The sequence below is a fragment of the Chionomys nivalis genome, chromosome X (assembly GCF_950005125.1).
Source record: "Chionomys nivalis chromosome X, mChiNiv1.1, whole genome shotgun sequence".
Lineage (NCBI taxonomy): Eukaryota > Metazoa > Chordata > Mammalia > Rodentia > Cricetidae > Chionomys > Chionomys nivalis.
In genome coordinates, this window is record NC_080112.1 from 135726262 (window position 1) to 135747409 (window position 21148).

The following is a 21148-nucleotide window of genomic DNA, read 5'->3' on the forward strand; positions in this document are numbered from 1 at the left end:
CTATTATGGGAAAGGTGAACCTCCAAACCTATGTGAATAGTAAGCCCATCAAAGAAAAACGAAAATTAAGCCGGGCGGTGGTGGCGCACGCCTTTAATCCCAGCACTCGGGAGGCAGAGGCAGGCGGATCTCTGTGAGTTTGAGACCAGCCTGGTCTACAAGAGCTAGTTCCAGGACAGGCTCCAAAACCACAGAGAAACCCTGTCTCGAAAAAAAAAAAAAAAAAAAAAAAAAAAAAAAAAAACGAAAATCAGGTACATCTTTCCCTCTTCCTACCAGGCTAATCATGACGGATCAAAGGGCTGGAAAGCACCAGTAAGGCTGCCTGAAGTGAGAAACTGAGTTATATAGGCCAATACCTGAGGCCAGTTTATGAGAAGCAATCTGGAACAGGAGTTGAGACTTATATATTTTACCGTGAGCATTCTATATAACAGGGAGCACAACTAATTAAGCTGTGACAGTCAGTACCCCAAATGCCCTTACCAACCTCATGCCCAGCCATGAGATTTACTGATCATGGGATTCCACTGACCTATACTCATGATCTAGGTTCCCATCAGCTATCCTTGTCAACCTTTTCCTGGAGTTTTCCCCATAGTTTACCTAAATTATAATGACTTTATGAAATACCTTCTACATATATTGTTTTCTCTGGCAAGTTGTTTAAAGACTTTAGTTTTTGTCTTTACTCTTCAGTGATGTCAATTTGATAAACTGAGACAAGTCTAGAGAGGGGCTGCCTGAGACTTCTATCCTGAAGTCATCAGGAGACAAAAATAAATTTTACCTACTACTTTTATTATTGTCATCACCTTATAGACCTGATTATGAACAAGAGAATCTACAAGTTATATTCCTGAGAATGATTAAATGATAATTAACAAAAATGAGAATTTGTACAGGAGAAACCTGGACAGGTCTGAAGGCAACTTGTTTGAGATCTGGAATGCATTCTTCATGCCTGATCCTAATCAGGCAATGTGAATCAACATTCAATTATGGCACAATCTAATATGGAAGCCATTATAATAGAGTTACAGAAATATTTATCTTAATTACATACAAGCACAAATTCAGTTGCTCAGTGCTCAGTATCATGGGGTTGGTAACTACCATATGGAATTTTAGATCTAGAACATTTCTATTTTCATATATAATTCTATTGGAAAGCACTGTATCTTTTAACTTAAGAAAGAGAAAAGAATTCTTTAACGTTTAGTAGTCAAGATAAAATTAGGTACCACAAAGGGCATTTACTATTCTTCAGCAGAAAGGCATTCAGTCCTCTAAGTAAAACTGCAAGAAACTAAAAGACAACTAAGAAATTAATGTGAAGGAGTCTACTCCTTTCACTTTGTTCTATAAATAGGGTTAATCTCATACCAGAAGACTATGTAGGGGCATGCAGAACTCAATGGACCATTAATAAGCAGCAATTGCTCTTTAGAAAAAACTTGTAGTTAATGAAGATAAAACCAAGTGAAGTGGAAATTTAAGTGGGTGAGGAGAGTAAGAAAGAACAAGAACACATTTTGTAGAGTAAAACAACAATTAGAATTAGCTTTTTTAAAAGAATGCTTTCCAAATCTTTAATAAATAAATAAAAAAGAATGCTTTCCTTCTGAAGTCATAATTAAAACTATTAAATGATGTTGGTTATCTAACTAATGCTATGAACACCACTAAACTTTGTTCATAACACATGATTCCAATGGTGGAAAATTACCCAAGCGCAAAGAGCACTTCTACTGAAGTCTGTCATAATATTTCACTACCAATCTTCATCCCCGACTCAAGCAAACTGAACACATACAATTAATGAGGTAAAAACAAAACAAAACCCAGCAAAACTACTTAAGAAGCTACTACCCCTATACACAATGTTTGTTTCCCTTCCAAGTCAGTAGGATATTGAAAACACATACTGAGGTGCTGAAGGAATCCTATTGCCGTATAAATTGTTTTAAAAATAAGCACAGCAAGAGTATTCTATTTTACCTAGTTTAAAAATTTGATAGTTGTTTCAAGTTAATGGCACACATTAAAATATTGTTTTGAAGTAGGGATAAAGTACTGCTCAATAAAGGACTTTGTGTACCTGGAGAAAGACTGTGCCACAAGTGAATTTCCTGTTCTGTATTTATTAATTTCAGGCATTCCTATTTGGTCCCTCTCAGAAGAGATTCAAGTTGCTGATTATAAAATACAACAGTAAACATGGGAAGTGGAGGTGAGGGAAAAAGGGTAGGGACAGAATAACAGAGCCAAGAAGTTAATTTAATAAACCTATCATTGAAACTGGCATACCATACTTGTTCATTAAACCAGCACTCAAGTCTTAGGTCTAAAGGTGAAGACCAACCAACTGCTCCAGGAATAGCTTGGTTAGACAGAGACTTATCCTGCAGGCTCTGAAGTAAATGCTGGATATCTGGCATTTTCCAGTAAGATCCTCTATGCCTAATGCCAACACTCTCCCATTAGATCACAGAACAAGGACAGCAGAACTCAGAATGGGACTAGTAAAGAGTGTAGCATCCAATTTTGAAGCATCTGTCCTAATAAGCTCATCAGAACTGGAAGGTGGCTTCCATAACAGGGACTATTGCAACTCCAACAATACTCAACAGCACAGTAATCACACTCAATAAAATGATATACTTAGAACCCAGAAGGCTCAATTAAGACCACTTCACTTGTCATGACTAAGATGTCTAGATCCACAGTGATGTCCAAGACAGTAGCCAGTAACCACAGTTGGCTAGTGATCACTCAAAGTCTGACCAGTTCAAATGAAGATGTTCCAGAAGCATAAAATACACAATGCCATTTGATAAACTGTCTCAATGATTTTATGTGCTGAACTTATATTTTACAAATAGTTGGTTAAATTAGTGCATTTGTATAGATATATATTACTTTTTCTGTAACATAGCTACTAGAAAATTTAGGATTACATGTGGCTACATTTTATTTACATTTTCTGGCACTGACCTACACTGCTGTTTAGTATTTTCTTTGACTTTTGTTTTCATTTCTTATTTGTTCTGACAATAGTCACAAAATTATAAGTCTGATATAATATTTTTACTTTTAAAATATAGCTAAAGAAGCCACAGAACTATTAACCCAAAATTGGAAAGGTAAGTATGTCTGCATGGAGCCTAAAATTCTATAATATACCATATCTTTTATGAAATTCTGGCACAAAGTTTAGTATACGGCTCTCAAAAATGCCAGTCTCCCTACTTACCATTCAGTCCACAATAAAAATGGAATTTCATATCCACAGATATATTTATATTTAATATTTACACTATGGAAGATATGTTTTTCATCCCTTTTCCCCCTAGTACCTCTTCTTTGCTGTGTTCTACTAAGAAACTGGCTTAAAATAGATTGCAAAGGGGGCTGGAGAGATGGCTCAGAGGTTAAGAGCACTGGCTGCTCTTCCAGAAGTCCTGAGTTCAATTCCCAGCAACCACATGGTGGCTCACAACCATCTGTACTGAGATCTGGTACCCTCCTCTGGCGTGCGGGCATACATCGAAGCAGAATGTTATATACATAATAAATAAATAATAAATAAAAAAGAAAGCTTTAAAAAAATAGATTGCAAATTAGAAAACAAAAACTGGTGTTCTTTACTGTACTGGCTGGTTTTGTATCAACTTGACACCATCTAGAATCATCAGAGAGGAAAAAGCCTCAGTTGAGGAAATACCTTGATGGGATCCAGCTGTAAGGTATTTTCTCAATTAGTGATCAATGGGGGAGGGCCTGGGTTCTATAAGAAAGCAGGCTGGCCAAATGATGGGGAGCAAGTCAGTAAGCAACTCCCCTTCCAGGTTCCTTCCCTGTTTGAGTTCCTGTCCTGACTTCCTTCAGGGATGAACTGTGATATGAAAACATACGCCAAATAAACCCTTTCCTCCCAACTTGCTTTTTGGTAATGGTGTTTTGTTGTACTAGAAACCCTAACTAAGATACTTACTAAAGTCAGTTCAGAACACACTATTACTAGAGAATTTTCTGTGATCCTAGTACAGTGAGGACCCAGGCACAGCAGGAGCCTCAATGCTCAGTGACATTGAATTCAGCTTTCTAAGGCTAAAAAGCCAATTAAGGCGCTCATAGGGGAACCAGGTGATGGTGGCGCACGCCTTTAATCCCAGCACTCGGAAGGCAGAGGCAGGTGGATCTCTGTGAGTTTGAGGCCAGCCTGATCTACAAGAGCTAGTTCCAGAACAGGCTCCAAAGCTACAGGGAAACCCTGTCTTGAAAAATAATTCATAGGGAAACAGAAAGGGTTAATTCCTAGACAACCAGAACCTTCTATTAAATTGAAATTTTCTCCCGCTAAGCATTTTAATTATAACATTTTTGGCTATAATTCTAGTAAATGAGATCCTTATTACCACTGGGGGAAAAAATCTCTGTACTAATGAAAAGAAACCAGCAATGATGGGGCATACCTCTAATTCCAGCACTTAATGGGATAGAGCTGTGGAGAATGAGGAGTTCAAAGTCATCCTCAGATACACAGTCAGTTCAAGGTCAGCCTGGGCTACATAAGACTCTGTGTCTAAAACAAAACAAGACAAAAACAAGAAAGGCTCCTTTTAAGATGTGGCTATATAGTACTAAACTAGATTTTAAGATCTGTACATATGTGGGAAACACGGGTATATTGAAAAGGGAGCATATTAAATCGTCTGTAGAATCAGGGGCAAGAAAACAAAAACTACCAAATTCTAGGGCTGGTGAGGTTGCTCAGTGGTTTGTGCTTGCTGCACAAGCCTGATGACCCAACTCATGCATAACAGTGAGTTCGAGGCCAGCCTGGTCTACACTGCAGGTTCTAGGACAGCCAGGGCTGTTATAAAAAGAAACCCTGTTTTGAAAAAAAAATACAAAGCAAAACAAACAAAAATACTCTTAATTAACTTTTTTTTTTCAGACAAGGTCTTGGTTGGTCTGGAACTCACAGAGATCCACCTGCCTCTGCCTCTTGAGTGCTAAAATTAAAAGTGTGTCCCTTGAGTTTTAAGCAACTTTGAGGCCTGGAAGTATAGCTCAGTGTAGTGCTTCCCTAGTATGGACGAGGCCATGGAGTCAATGCTGAACTATAAATATAAACAAATAAAATACAATTTGAATAAGGATGAACAGGGACTGGAGAGATGGCTAAGAGGTTTAATAAAGCATATTGTTCTTGTAGGGGACCTGAGTTCTTGTCCTAGCATCCACATCAGGCAGCCTAAAACCACCTGTATCTCCAATTTCAAAGGGATCTGATGCCTTTGCCTTGCATGGGTACCAGCACTCTCATGCACACACCTACACACAGAGACACATAATTGAAAATAATGTATTTTTTTAAAAATCTAGAAGCTCTTTAAGAAAATGGGCTGAGCAGTGGATGTCTTTAATCCCAGCACTCGGGAGGCAGAGGCAGGCAGATCTCTGTAAGTTCAAGACCAATCTGGTCCACAAGAGCTAGCTAGCTAGCTAGATAAAAATGGATGATTAACTGATTTTTGGGTGGATTTTTCAGCCTTTACTACCCAACCCAACCCCACAATATTAGACTCCCTAGGGAACTTGGTGAACTTTCAGTTTTTATGCCCATAGTCTCCTACTCTAGGGATGGAGATGGAAGAGATGCAGATCAAAAGGCATCAAGAAACCCTATCTTAACTATAAGCAATTCTCTCCCTGCCCAAAAAAAAAATTTTAAAGTTCTAAGATATCCTCAATGTACTTACTAAACAATGAATATACAGGAGGAAAGATGGAGAAGTAAAAAAATTCTTATAGCCATGTTGTGAGGGCTGCGGGCTGCGTTACTGCCACCCAGCTCCCAGTCACCTGGCTAGCTTATGCCCCGAAATAACAACACACAAACTGTATTCTTTTAAACACTGCCTGGCCCATTATATCTAGCCTCTTCTAGGCTAATTCTCACGTATTAATTTAGCCCATTTCTAATAATCTGCATAGCACCACTAGGTGTGCTTACCGGGAAAGATTGAGCATGTCTGACCTGGTGGCTGGCTGCATCGTGTCTGGCTCTGAAAGGAGCTGCCCTGCATCTGAGCTCACTTCCTCTTCCTCCCAGCATTCTGTTCTGTTTACTCCACCCACCTATGTTCTAACCTATGAGGCCAAGCAGTTTTTTTTTATTAATTAACCAATGACCTTCCTCTATCATAGCCAGGCATGACAGCACATAATTCCAGCACTTGAGAGGTAGAAGAAGGAGAATCAGAATTGGAGGCCAGTCTCAGCTAAACAGGAAGGCTGAGATTATCTGAAAAAGCAATTTACATTATTAAATGCATGTTAAAACATTAACTCAAAGCTGGGCTGTGGTGGCACATTTAATCCCAAAGTTGGGAGGCAGAGGCAGGTGGATCTCTGAGTTCAAGGCTAGCCTGGTCTACAAGAGCTAGTTCCAGGACAGCCAGAGCTACACAGAGAAACCCTGTCTCGAAAAACAAAAAGCAAAACAAAACAAAAACATTAACTCAAATTTAGTCACAACAGTCTTAGCCAATATAGAGATGATAATTTTCTTTTTTTTTTTTTCTTGTTTTGTTTTTTCGAGACAGGGTTTCTCTGTGGTTTTTTGGAGCCTGTCCTGGAACTAGCTCTTGTAGACCAGGCTGGTCTCAAACTCACAGAGATCCGCCTGCCTCTGCCTCCCAAGTGCTGGGATTAAAGGCGTGCGCCACCACCGCCCGGCGAGATGATAATTTTCTTGGCAACAGTCTCAATAGACTCTATTTGAGTGACTTCCATCTTTCCCAAATTTTCTTTGCAAAGTACCCTTCTAAAATTCAACAAATATTTACTTAGCACTCATCCTAATGTAGTTGATTTTTTTTTTTTTTTTTTTTGGTTTTTCGAGACAGGGTTTCTCTGTGGCTTTGGAGCCTGTCCTGGAACTAGCTCTTGTATTGTAGACCAGGCTGGTCTCGAACTCACAGAGATCTGCCTGCCTCTGCCTCCCAAGTGCTGGGATTAAAGGCGTGTGCCACCATCGCCTGGCTTTTTGTTTTGTTTTTCGAGACAGGGTTTCTCTGTAGCTTTGGTGCCTGTCCTGGAACTAGCTCTTGTAGACCAGGCTGGCTTCGAACTCACAGAGATCCGCCTGCCTCTGCCTCCTGAGTGCTGGGATTAAAGGTGTGTGCCACCACTGCCGGGCTGATTTTTGTTTAATACAAGTGGAAAATGTTAGTTACAGACCTACTGTGTGCACACATACTTGAAGAAGGGTAGGTTAATCATCTCCACCTTCTGCACTAGGTAGCACTTATAGAGCCACCTATAATCTGGGTCCAAGATTTGTTCTTAAGATAAAGACCTAGCCAGGCGGTGGTGGCGCACGCCTTTAATTCCAGCACTCAGGAGGCAGAGGCAGGCAGATCTCTGTGAGTTCGAGACCAGCCTGGTCTACAGAGCTAGTTCCAGGACAGTTATGGCTGTTACACAGTGAAACCCTGTCTTGAAAAGCCAAAAAAAAAAAAAATTAAAAAAAAAATTTCAGGGCAGTGGTGGAGTGCACCTTTAATCCATGAACCCGGGAGACAGAGGCAGGTGGATCTCTATGAGTTTGAGGCTAGCCTGGTCTACAGAGGCCAACCTTGTCTCCAGGACAGCAAGGGTTACATAAGCACACAAAAAAATCCTGTCTCACACCAAAGCCTCCAATGCCTTCAGGACAGATGAAGAAGTGATGGAGAGGCAGGAGAGGAGAAGCAGAGATTTTGTTGTTTCGGGTGTGGTTTTTTTGGTTCTGTTTCTTCGGGTTTTGTTTTGTTTTGCTGTTCTTGTTTTTCCTTGCTTGCTTGTTTTGCTGTTTTTTTCCTATGAAGGGATGTAACAGGGATGAGGAGGGGATATGGAGAAACCAGGAGGTGAACAGAATTGGGGTGCATGATGTGAAACCCCCAAAGATTCAATAATGAAGTTAAAAAAAATTCTGTCTCAAAAAAGAAAGAAAAACGAAGTTCATTAATTCTATGTGAAAGAACCTAAAGGAAATGAGTTTCTGAAGTGGAAAGGGGGCAAGGAGGCATTTTAGGCTGAAAAGAACACAGGACCTATGTGACAATGATGTAGCCTAACATGACAGTGGACAGCAACTGGTGATTTATGTATTCATTAAAGGTATTTAAGCAGATTGAAACAACAGGCACTATGCTAAGTAAACATCACAAGCATTAAGAATAGCATACTGAGTAATTTCATTCTCAGTAGTAAAATGATTAAAAGAAGGCATCACTGGTGTGTAAGTAAAATAAGAACAGGATTTCAATAGTTGAAAAACCTGTTGCTTGGGGAACAACCAGAGGTACTCCCTTTCAATACCCTATAACACCACCAGGAAAACCATTCAACTATTCACATCCCCCAAATATGCCAATGGGACATTATATGGTCTCAGTCACATTATCTCAAACCGCTCTGTATTTTCAGTCCCCAAAGGACTCCATGAATGCTTAGGAACAGGAGTTGATCTCTAAAAATACAAATCATGTCTCATTAGAAATGGACCCCACATTAGTCCTTGGGTGCCCAAGAATGAGTAGTAGCTAGGATGAACTATCATCATCATCATTTGAGGTTCTGGGGTACTGAACTTAAAGTTTCATGCATGCTAGGCAACCACTCTACAACTGAACAATATCACCAAACCCATAATTGATTTAAAATATAATTCAAGAATAGAAATTTAGCTGGGCAGTGACACATGCCTTTAATCCCAGTACTCAGAAGGCAGAGGCAGGAGGATCTCTGGTTTTGAAGCCAGCCTGGTCTACAGAATAAATTCCAGGACAGCCAGAGCTACACAGAAAAACCTCGTCTTGAACCCCCCCCCCAAAAGGAATTAAGATTTATCTGGGGTGGGGAATTTAAAACAGTGTAGAACATAGGCATAACATGCATAAGGTTTGATCCTCACAACCACCACCAAAAAGAAATGTGGTAGAATGTTTGCCTAGCATGCATTGAGCCCTGGGTTTGCTCCCCAGCACATGAACCAGGTGTGGTGGCATATGTCTATGATCACATAACCTGGCATGTGGAAGCAGGAGGATTAGAAGTTCAAAGTCACCACTCCCTACCTAGAGAGTATGGACTCATCACCCATCATTAGCCTCAAAAGTATAAAGGTTAATATCACCTGTAACTGCAGCATACACTGAACATTCTAATTTTAGCACACCAACTTTGAAGCACTTAAAGTTATTTAATTCACATGTCTATTACTTTTCATTGTAAATGAATAAACATAGTTTTTTGGTAACCTTATATTTATTTTATTTTTATAATTAGCATACAAAGTAATGGGTTTCAATATGGTATTTTCATACAGTTTAAGAGGATGGTGGGATAAAAATATTTTATTTGGGGAGTGGTTCAAAATTAGGGGCTCATACTGCCCTTACAAAGGACTGGAATTCAGCTTCAGTGGTATACAATTGTCTTTAACTCCCAACTCCAGGAGATCTGACACCCTCTTCTGGTCTCACTTGTGCATAAATCCCTACATATATACATGCTTTCAGTCCCACCCATTTTTCTGGAAATGTTATTTCATTTTTTTCTTTACAGCTAAATAAAATGCTACTGTGTATATACACCACATTTTCTTTACTCGCCCACGGATTATGTTCTTATTTTGTTCATTTTTAAGACAAGATCTCACTGGGCAGTGTTGGTGCATACCTTTAATCCCAGGACTCGGGAGGCAAAGTCAGGTGGATCTCTGTGAGTTCAAGGCCAGTCTGGTCTACAGTTAGTTCCAGGACCACTAGGGCTGTTATCCAGAGAAACCCTGTTTTGAAAAACAAAAACGAAAAAGACAAAGTCTCTTTTTGTTGTTTCTTCTTTGCTTTTTTGTTTGTTAGAGACAGGGTTCTCTATGTAATGGCCCTGTCTACCCCGGAGCTCACTTTGTAGACCAGGCTGACCTCAAAGATCCACCTGCCTCTGCTTCCCAAGGTGTGCTTGGTCACCACCCAACAAGATTGTCCTTGAACTACTGACCTCTTGCCTCTACCTCCTAAAGGTTGGGATTACAGGTAGGCACCCAAGCCTAGCTCCATTCTTCTGTTAATGATCATCTAAACTGATTCCACGTTTTCCTAATTATTGTGAATAGAGCAGCAACTAAAAATTCTATTAACCTTAAGCATACCAGGCAAGCATCTACCCACTAAGCTATATTCTCAGCCTTAAAACTAATTTATCAGTAGCATTCATTAAATGGATCTACAATAAGTATAATTGAGAATCCCCCCTCAGAAAGCCGTGTGTAGTGCCCTCCCTGTAATCCCATCACTGTGGGGACTGAATCAGTAGTTACTATCACCAATTTGAGGACATCCTAGGCTACATAGTGAGTTAAAGGAGAATTTGAGCTATATAGAAAGAAAGAGGAAAGGGAAGGGGACAGGGAAAGGAGAAACAGAAATGGAAAAATCCCTCCTTGTGGGGAAGAAGAGTATCAAGTTTTTTCTCCCATGTAGAACCTAAATTTAAAAATACTTATGTAAAAGACATGAAAACAGAGGGGGAATATTTCTTTTTTCTTTCTTTCTTTCTTTCTTTCTTTCTTTCTTTCTTTCTTTCTTTCTTTTTTTTGAGACAGGGTTTCTCTGTAGCTTTGGAGCCTGTCCTGGAACTATATCTTATAGACCAGGTTGGCCTCGAACTCACAGAGATCCACCTGCCTCTGCCTCCCAAGTGCTGGGATTAAAGGCGTTTGCCATCACCAACCGGTTTAGAGTGGGAATATTTTGATGAAAAAAAAAGGTGACCAGTTAAGGTGGAAGGGGGACAAGGTAGGGTAATGGAGAACGTGAGCAAACTACAATGGTTTACATACATGAAAATGTCATAATGGAACCCACTACTTTGCACACTAAAAAAATACAAGTTAAAAAAATTAAAAATGGGACTGGGAAGAAAGTTTAGTCAGTAAAGTACCTGCCATGCAAGCATGAGAACTTAAGCTCAACTCCAGAATCCACGAAGAAAAAAGTCCAATGGTGGAATGTGCTTGTAAGTCTAGCATTGGGAAGGCAGAAAGAGGTCCTTGGGGATCTCTAGCCAGGTAGCCAAAACTGTGAGTTCCAGGTCAGAGACTTAGTTTCAAAATAAGATGCAAAGTGCCTGAGGAATGAGACCTAAGTTGGGACTGTGGACTCCACAAGCACACCCCACATCCACATAATGTATGTATACACACACACACACACACAAAAAAAAAAACAAGCTAGGTGGTGGTGGCAGTGCACGCCTTTAATCCCAGCACTGGGGAAGAGGGGCGCAGAGGCAGGCAGATCTCTGTGAGTTCGAGGCCAGCCTGGTCTACAGAGTGAGTTCTAGGCCAGACAGGAAACTCAGTCTTAAACCAAAAAAAGGAAGGAAGGAAGGAAGGAAGGAAGGAAGGAAGGAAGAAAGGAAGGAAGGAAGGAAGGAAGGAAGGAAGGAAGGAAGGAAGGAAGGAAGGAAGGAAGGAAGGAAGGAAGGAAGGACAACTTTAGTTATCACTGTTGGTGATAGGGAACAGGAACATGAATTCATGCCCAACAATGGGTTATATTGCATTGCCCACACATATCTCCATCCCTACTACTATGAAATAAAATTTAAAAAAAATCTATTTTCTTTCACATAGCTATTAAGAATGACCTCTAAATGTTCATTGTAGGCTATATATTTAAAACCTAGAATTATCTTAGAAATTCTTTTCTTTGTTGTTTTTTGCTGTTCTTGTATAGCCTTGACTGTCCTTGAACTCACACTGTAGACCAGGCTGACCTCGAATTCACAGAGATCCACCTGCCTCTGCCTCCTTGAATGCTGGGATTAAAGGCATGCACCACCACCACCTGGCTCATTTTAGAAATTCTAAAATAAACTAGTGTCTACACTGTAACAGAGCAATAGGGGAAAGGAAGAACTGTCCTCTTAAATTCCTTTAAGTAGCTCCATAAATATCAATAATATATATATACATATTTCCTTCAAGTAAAAATCCCAGGTAAACCGGATATTCAACCATACATCCCATTCTCTACTACAAGAAACATCTAAATAAGCCGGGCAGTGGTGGTGGCGCACGCCTTTAATCCCAGCACTCGTGAGGCAGAGGCAGGCAGATCTCTGTGAGTTTGAGGCCAGCCTGGTCTACAGAGTGAGTTTCAGTACAGGCCCCAAAGCTACAGAGAAACCCTGTCTCGAAAATCCAAAACAAGAAAAGAAACATCTAAATAACTTATTATTTCAACTCCCCCCCCCCAAATAAAAATACAAACTCAAAACAACATCCCCTTTCTAATGTTTTAATTATGAGGTCCCCTTTGCCAGAGAGAGCTGGCTCTGGTGTGTGGATTCGGGTCAGATATTGCCTGAGTCTCTCAAGAAAAACAATGAAAATGTAAGTATTTGTTTAAAGGATACTTATTAATCACTATCCTATAATGTTTTAATAAGTTGTTCGTTTAATAAAAAGCACGATAACAAACAAGAATTAATTTTACCCTTCCTTTCCCTTCTATAAATGATGGAACCGAAGGTCCAATAAAATAATCCCCTCTATCCCAACAAAAAGCGTGTTTCAAGTGACTAAGGGAACATCTGCAGTCTGGGTGTGGTGACTTGGATGATCTCTGAAGTCCAGACCCAAAGAAGCCATATAGTAAGATCCAGTCTCAAAACGAAGACGCAAACACCCCCAATACCACTTCATTTGATGTCTTTCCTCTGCCCCCTCCACCTCATATAAAATACTTATATCTCCACGATGTGATAATGCCCAAATCACACCAATATTTGTGTGAGTTTCTTTTGCTTTTGCAATAAAGGATAAAAAGAAAATCAGTTCGCATTATTAACTTAAAAAAAAAAAAACATGTCGCCAGGAAAATCAGAACGAGATCCTTTTCCTTGCTGCGTATACCTCCGCACCACCTGCAAGCACACAGAAGGTTAGCGCGAGAACCAGGAGACGGGAGATCTGCCTATCACGTTCTTCCGAAATGTCCTCATGATGTCCCCCTCGGGCACACGGGACGAGGACCCGCATCCCCCCCACCCCCACCCCCGCCCCCAGACGCCACAGCTCTCAGCTGCAGTCTCGTGGGCTTGGATACTCAATCACCAGGCTGCCACGAAAGGAGGGGGCCGCGGCGCGGGCCAGACACCCCAGTAGCGAAGCCACTATCTCGGCGATTTCGGGACCGGGGCGGCGGCGGGGGTGGGGGGAGTCGTCTTCGCGTTGGCCGCGGCCCACTCTCTTCATGAACCGCCGCTGTCCTGGTGCGACACGACAATTTTCCCAACCCTGAGAAAGGCGAGGGGTGGGGACCCGCAAAGCTGGGCCACCTTCCTGGTCGGTGCGCTTTAGCCAGGATGGAGCGTGCGAGCTAACCAGTGTGCAAGCCAGCCAAGCCCTCCTCCCCCAACACCTCAGCGGGGTCCCCCCCCCCGCGCCCGCACGGCTGGCAGTCCAGAAACCCCCTCGGGCGCCGAGGACACCTCAGGAACAACTGTGAAAAAAGATACTTGCTCCGCGTTCTGCCTCCCCCTCCGCAAGCTCGCCCACTCACTCACCCCAAGCCCGAGGGGACCTCGCCACCTACTGATAGAGGGACCCGGCCTGAGGTCCCCGCATCAGGTTGACCTAGGCCTCGGGAAAAGGGCGTCCGGACGAGGGTGTCACTGTGGCCCGCCCCGCCCCCAGGGGGTCCTCAGCACGGCCTGGCCGGGCGCCCCCTGAGCCCTTACCTGGCTGCCGAGGGGTGGGCTGTGAGGCTCGCCCTGCGCTCGCTTCCGTGGACTTTGTGGGCTGCAGCGAGGTGCCCTTCAGCACCCCTTCCGAGGGGGCTCCGGTTCCGTTCCCACCACTGCGCTCCATCGGGCTGCGCGGGCTGCACAGGCGCACTGTCTGGCCCGCCGCGCTGCACCGACTCCGCGCGTGTCCGCTTGCGCACGCGCCCTCCCTCCCACCTTGCGCGCTGTCCTCGAACTGCCTGGGCTCGCTGCGCCGGACCCTCGCGCACCCGCGTGTGCGTCACCCCTCAGCTCGCGCGCACGCGCACGCGCGGAGGCACGGCACGCGCGAAGCGCTCACGGCTTCTCAACCGCCGAGCGATGACTCTCTCGGTGGTGTGAAATGCGCCGCTGTTCTCACACGAAATGTGCGGGACGTGCACGTGCACTGTTCACTGTGATGTTCACCCAAATTGTGTGAGCACAAGTTCTTACTGCTTAGCGTAGATGGTGCGTATGCGCACACACCCCCATACCCACACACGCCAAACCCAGCACATTTCTTCTTAGAGTTCACATATATCTTGCACATGCAGAGAGCACACTCGACCTAAACAAGTTTCCACACATCAGCGCACAAATACACTTAAAGCTAATCAGACCCTGTCTCGAAAGAACCAAAACAACAATAATAACAACAACAACAACAAAACAAAACAAAACCAAGAAAACCCAGAGTTTTAGTCAAAGATGACCTTAAACTTCTCATCTTTCTGGGCGTGTGAAAAATAGACACTTTTCCTTTACACATTCTGCAAGATGGTTAGCTGGCAAAGATTTCCTCTCTTCCTGTGGGTTTTCTCTGATAATTGTTGCCTTTGCTCTACGGAGCTTTTGCCTTTGAAATTCTGGGTTTACACTTGTGAGCCGCCATGTTTGCTTTGTGTTCATTCTTGCTGCTAAATGCCTTGCCTCGGGAGCAGAGGGACAAAGAAGGCTGTGGAGTATTATTTAGCCAGCACATCTTTTTCTCTAGCCAGACACATTTCTTAGGGTTTCAACAACATAACTGAACGGGCTGGAGGCATAGCTCTGTTGGAGACTGCTTACCTAGCATGTGTGATGTGTCTAGGACCCAGTTTGGATTTCTAAGAGAGAAAACAACAAAGCAACCATGGTGACCAGATGTGGTGGTTTATGACTTAATCCCAGCAGTAAGGATGCAGAGGCAGTGGATTTCTGTGAGTTCAAGGTCAGCCTGCTCTATATAGTGAATTCCAGGCCAGCCATGGATACCTATTGAGAACCTACCCCTTGTAAGGGTCCAGGGATTACTGAAGGAAGACCCCAGACTCAAACAGCATGCAAGCACAGAAAGCATTTACTCTGCAGAAATAGCCAGCGTGCAGGGCTCAATCATCCACACAAAATGGCGGTGACACACCAAGGGCACACAGGCTGTTTTAAAGGGAGCTTGCAGAATTCTTTTTTTTTTTCTTTTTTCTTTTTTCAAAAAAGGGTTTCTCTGTAGCTTTGTAGCCTGTCCTGGAACTAGCTCTTGTAGACCGGGCTGGCCTCGAACTCACAGAGATCCACCTGCCTCTCCCTCCCACATGCTGGGAGTAAAGGCATGTACCACCACTACACAGCTCAACAGTCATTAATATTTTTTAATCGTGGCTCACATCTATAATCCCAACACTTGGGAACCTAAGGCAGAAGGACTATTAAGTGTGAGGTTAGTCTAAGTAGGCTAGTAGAGAATTTGAGGCCATTTCGGGCTAAATAGAAGGGTAATAGGAGGGGAGATGGAGAGCAGAAGGAAGGAGAAGAAGAGATGAATATACCAACCCGTCTTTGCATGGGCTGCCTAAGCATCCAAGTGCTTAGGGAGGCCTAACCTGCTAAGTGATTACCCTTCTGCAAGTAGCTCAGGCTACACACTTTTCTGTTGGAAGATGGCCAACCTAGTAGAGAAAATAACACTTGATTAAGAAAGAAACTAAGGGCCAGGTGGTGGTGGCGTACACCTTTAACCCCATGTGTAATCACAGTGCTTTGGAGGTGAGACAGGAAACCCATAGGGCAGGCTGACTAGCTAGTTAGAGCCATCCAGGAGCATGCCTGATGTCAACTTCTCCCATGTATTCCCTCACACGTACACACCCGTATAAATGTAAGCATGGATATATGCACATGCACACCGTACTTATGTAAAAATTTAAAAAAGAATGAAGCTTGTGCTAGCTAGTTTTATGTCAATGACACAAACTGGAGTCACTGGAGTTGAGGGAGCCAGCCCCAATTGATAAGAAATCTCCATAAGGTCAGGTTGTAGGAAAGCCAGTAGGGCATTTTCTTAATTAGGGATTGATGGGGAAGAGCCCTGCTCATTGTGGATCAGACTACCCCTGGGCTTGTGGTTATGGGTTCTATAAGAAAGCAGGTTGATGAAGCCAATAACTGTGGTCTCTGCATCAGCTCCTGCCTCCCGGTTTCTGCCCTGTTTGAGTTCCTGCTCTCACTTCTTTTGATGATGGGCTGTGGTATACACGTGTAAACCCAACAAACCATTTCATCCCCAACTTGCTTTTGGTCTTGGTGTTCCATTGTAGCAATAGTAACCCTAACTAAGAAAAAGCTGAACCCAGGGCTGCCACTACAGTACTGAAAAGCCAAATAATGATGATGATGATAATAATAATAATAATAATTTTAAAGAAAAAACAAAAAAAACAACAAAAAGAAGTTGAACCATGTAGAAAGTGACATTTGGTTATGGGGAGATGGAAGAAAGAAAAGAACAGAAGGCAAAGTAAAGCTTGCACACAGACCCTTTGTGGCACAAATGTTTCTGTGATAAATGTGTTCTTGACAGCCCAGGGTATGGCTGGAGGAGGACGTGGTATCGGTATCCTGAGGAAGCCAGAAAGGGGAGTTAAGATAGATAAAGAGCAGGAAATTCAGCAAGTCAAGGCCAATGCCTGGAGCTGTGCTGGAAACTGTTTCTAAGCTGGCAGGAAGCAGCCAAGTTGCTAAGCAGTTAGGAGTGCGTGCGTTGTTAGCACTTTGGCCTCTTAGGAATCTTGTTGGAAATTTGACCCACTCTTCAAATCAAGGGCTTGGCAATGGTCTGGGCAAGATTCCTCTCTACTTTTATACTATTTTTCATATTACTTACTTATTTTGAAAGTTTCACATTTATTTATTTCATGTGTGTGAGCGTTTTTCCTGGAGGCATGTGTGTGTTCATACAGGTTAGAAGAGGGCATTGGCTCCCCTAGAACTGGCACTATGGATAATTCTGAGCCACCATGTGGGTGCTGGGAATCAAACCCACGTCCTCTACCAGAGCAACATCTCATCAGCCCACTGTTTTAAAAGTTTAGAATTTATTTTATTAAAATATGACATCATTTCCCCTCCCTGCTCCATCTTCCAATACTTTCCATGCCCACCCCATCCACCACTCTGTTCTCAAATTCAAACAATCCATGGTCTCTTTTTCTGTAAGAATTATTGTAATATATATATTTGTAAGTAATATGAGAAACAGAGTGTGTTTTTGTTTTTGTTGTTGTGCTTTTTTTTTTGTTTTTATTCGAGACAGAGCTTCCTGTATAACAGTCCTGGCTGTCCTGGAACTCACTCTGTAGACCAGGCTGGCCTCGAACTCACAGAGATCTGCCTGTCCTGGCTTCCTTTTTTCCTAATCTATATAACAACAGTCTAACAATATTTTACTGAATCACGTGCCTTTTTATCTGTATCTCATTGTGGTATTTATTTTTATTAGACCATAACTGAAGAACTTGGGAGATGGAAGCAGGAGGTTCAGGAGTTCCAGGTCGTCCCTTTTAGGCTACACAGCAAGTTTAGTGTTAGCCTGGGCTAGATGAGACTCTGTCTTAAAACAACAACAATGAAAAACAAACAAACAACAACAAAAACCCAAGCACTTCCACATATATTTTCTAAGACTAGATTGTATTTATGCATTTAGGAATATATATATGTAACAGCAAAGAAAAAGAAGCCATGAATGTAAAGAAAGCAACTAGGGGGATATATGGGGAGGTTTGGAGGGAGAAAGGGGAAGGGGAAAATGATATCGTTGTATTCTCAAAAAATAAAAACCTACTTTTTAAAAAAAAAACAAAAAACAAAAATTTACTGCCTAGCCCCACTGTATTCATACTTTCCTTTTCCTTTGTGTTTACAGATTTTATCTTCACTTTATTTTTTTATTGATATTTATTGAGCTCTACATTTTTCTCTGCTCCCCTCCCTGCCTCTCCCCTCCCCCTTCAACCCTCCCCCAAGGTCCCCATGCTCCCAATTTACCCAGAAGATCTTGTCTTTTTCTACTTCCTATGTAGATTAGATCTATGTAAGTCTCTCTTGGGTCCTCATTGTTGTCTAAGTTTTCTGGGATTGTGATTTGTAGGCTGGCTTTCTTTGTTTTATGTCTAAAAACCACCTATGAGTGAGTACATGTGATAATTGTCTTTCTGTGTCTGGGTTACCTCACTCAAAATAATGTTTTCTAGCTCCATCCATTTTCCTGCAAAATTCAAGCTGTCCTTATTTTTTTGTGCTGTGCAGTACTTCATTGTGTAAATGTACCACATTTTCCTTATCCATTCTTCAGTTGAGGGGCATTTAGGTTGTTTCCAGGTTCTGGCTATGACAAACAAAGCTGCTATGAACATAGTTGAGCACATGTCCTTGTGGCACGATTGAACATCCTTTGTATATATACCCAAAAGTGGTATTACTGGGTCTTGAGGAAGGTTGTTTCCTAATTTTCTGAGAAATCACCACACTGACATCTAAAGGGGCTGTACCAGACTGCACTCCCACCAGCAATGCAGGAGTGTTCCCTTTACCCCACATCCTCTCCAGCATAAGTTGTCATCAGTGTTTTTGATCTTGGCCATTCTTACAGGTGTAAAATGAAATCTCAGAGTTGTTTTGGTTTGCATTTCTCTGATGACTAAGGATGTTAAACATTTCCTTAAGTGTCTTTCAGCCATTTTAGATTCCTCTGTTGAGAGTTCGCTGTTTAGGTCTGTACTCCATTTTTTTTTATTGGATTATTTGTTCTTTTGATGACCAATTTCTTGAGTTCTTTGTATATTTTGGAGATCAGACCTCTGTCTGATGTGGGGTTAGTGAAGATCTTTTCCCATTCTGTAGGCTGTCGTTTTGTCTTGTTGACCGTGTCCTTTGCTTTACAGGAAGCTTTTCAGTTTCAGGAGGTCCCATTTACTAATTGTTTCTCTCAATTGTCTGTGCTGCTGGGGTTATATTTAGAAAGTGGTTCCCTGTGCCAATGCGTTCAAGTGCACTTCCCACTTTCTTTTCTATAAGGTTCAGTGTGATTGCTTTTATGTTGAGGTCTTTGATCCATTTGTACTTGAATTTTGTGCATGGTGATAGATATGGGTTTATTTTCATTTTTCTACATGTTGGTATCCAGTTATGCCAGCACTTGTTAAATATGCTTTCTTTTTTCTATTTGATTTTTTTCCTTCTTTATCAAATATCAGGTGTTCGAAGATGTGTGGATTGATATCCAGGTCTTCTATTCGGTTCCATTGATCCTCCTGTCTGTTTTTATGCCAATACCAAGCTGTTTTCAGTACTGTAGCTCTGTAGTAGAGTTTGAAGTCAGGGATGGTGATGCCTCCAGAAGTTCTTTTATTGTACAGGATTGTTTTGGCTATCCTGGGTCTTATTCCTAAAATAATGTGGGGGAGTCCCCCGGGGGGGCTCACGGAGCAGCAAGCTCTGGCGGGTCCCCAGCGGTGCCGGGTGCCGGCTCCAGGGTCCGGCACCCGAGCGGCGGCAGAGGGAAGCCATGCGGGTGGTTGTGAGCAGACCCATGGACACAGAAAGTAGCCCTAAAAGCATTTATTAAAAGGGGAGAAAGGGAGGGAGGGGGAGAGAGAGAGAGACAGAGAGAGAGAGAGAGAGAGAGAGAGAGAGAGAGAGAGAGGGAGAGAGGGAGAGAGGGAGAAGAGAAAGAGAAAAAGAGGGAAAGAGTCAGAGAAAACGCATGCGTGCCTCCAAAGAAACAGAAGAGAGAGAGGCAAGATGGCGCGGGCAGGTCAGAGGTCAGATGGTGTGGGCAGGTCAGAGTGGGCGTGGCTTGTCCCTTAAAGGGACAGCAAAGCTGCCACTAACCTTATATTACAAACAGTTCTTTGCCCTCAACTGCTCAGAGATCTAGGGAATGTAATATTTAAATATTTAATTATTAAAAAAAACTCTTCATAACAAAAAAGAGACAGGTTGGCTCCTAGCAGCAGCTCTCTGCTCCCGCCAAAGAAACAGAAGAGAGAGAGGCAAGATGGCGCGGGCAGGTCAGAGGTCAGATGGTGTGGGCAGGTCAGAGTGGGCGTGGCTTGTTCCTTAAAGGGACAGCAAAGCACAACACTGGGTTTTTTGCTTTTCCTAGTCAGTGTTCTTAACTGCTGAGTCGTCTCTCCAGACCTTAGTCATTTAACCTGTGTTGTCTTTGGGGTCTTCATGGACAAAAGGGAGTAGTCTTAACAGATCATTCATCTGATCTGCAAACTGGAGTGCCAACTCCTACCAGTCTCATAAAAAGCTTTTGGTTTTGTCAATGGTGGTAGATACTTTTATGATTTTAAAAATGCTTGGGTGTCCCAGGCGGCAGCTGGTGGCGGCCAGGCAGAGACAGCTAGTGGTGGGTCCTGGGAAAGCGGGCTGGTCGCTCCATGCGGTGACTAGGGGTGACTAGCGGACGGGGCGGTGAGCTCGCAGAGCAGCTGCGAGCCCCGGGGGATCCCCAGCGGGTGGGCCAGCTCTGGAGTTCCTAATAGCGAGCAGGTGCGTGGGTAGGGACATGTGACAGACACATAGTATGAATCAGAACTGGACATTTATTACTTAGAGGAGAGAGAGACAGACAGACAAGAGAGAGACAGAGAGAGAGAGAGGAGACACAGAGAGAGACAGAGAGACAGATAAAGAGAGAGAGAGAGACAGAGACAGAGAGAGACAGAGAGACAGAGAGAGAGATACACACCAAGAGGGGACAGCCAGAGAAAGATTCAACATGGCGGGGCAGAGGTCGCTGGGAGTGGGCGTGGCTTGTACCTTAAAGGGACCAGAGACCAAAAGAATAACAGATACAAGTTTTCAAAATGTAAATTCACTTAAAAATGCAAATTAAGCCAGATGTAGTGGTGCATGCTTGCCTGTAAGCCCAGGTGTTGGGAGGCAGGAATAGCAGGACCAAGACTTCAGTGCCACTTGGAGGTACAGAGAGCTAGAGGCCCACCTGTCCACCTGTACTGCATGAGAACTTGTCAAACACACACAC

General features: G+C 42.8%; 1 protein-coding gene across 8 annotated transcripts in view; it reads right to left on the reverse strand.

The window, feature by feature from the left end:
- Window positions 1-14047, reverse strand: part of Map7d2 (MAP7 domain containing 2) — a 116174-nt gene extending 102127 nt beyond the window's left edge. For 5 of the 8 annotated variants that reach the window (XM_057759367.1, XM_057759365.1, XM_057759366.1 and 2 more), the window contains exon 1: window positions 13810-14046. In XM_057759367.1, the coding sequence (XP_057615350.1) occupies window positions 13810-13939 (130 nt within the window). In that variant the 5' untranslated portion in view covers window positions 13940-14046. Of the gene's footprint in view, window positions 1-13809 lie in introns of all 8 variants that reach the window. The other 3 variants (XM_057759370.1, XM_057759368.1, XM_057759369.1) reach the window with 1 other exon arrangement.
- Between the last annotated feature and the right edge of the window lie 7101 nt (window positions 14048-21148).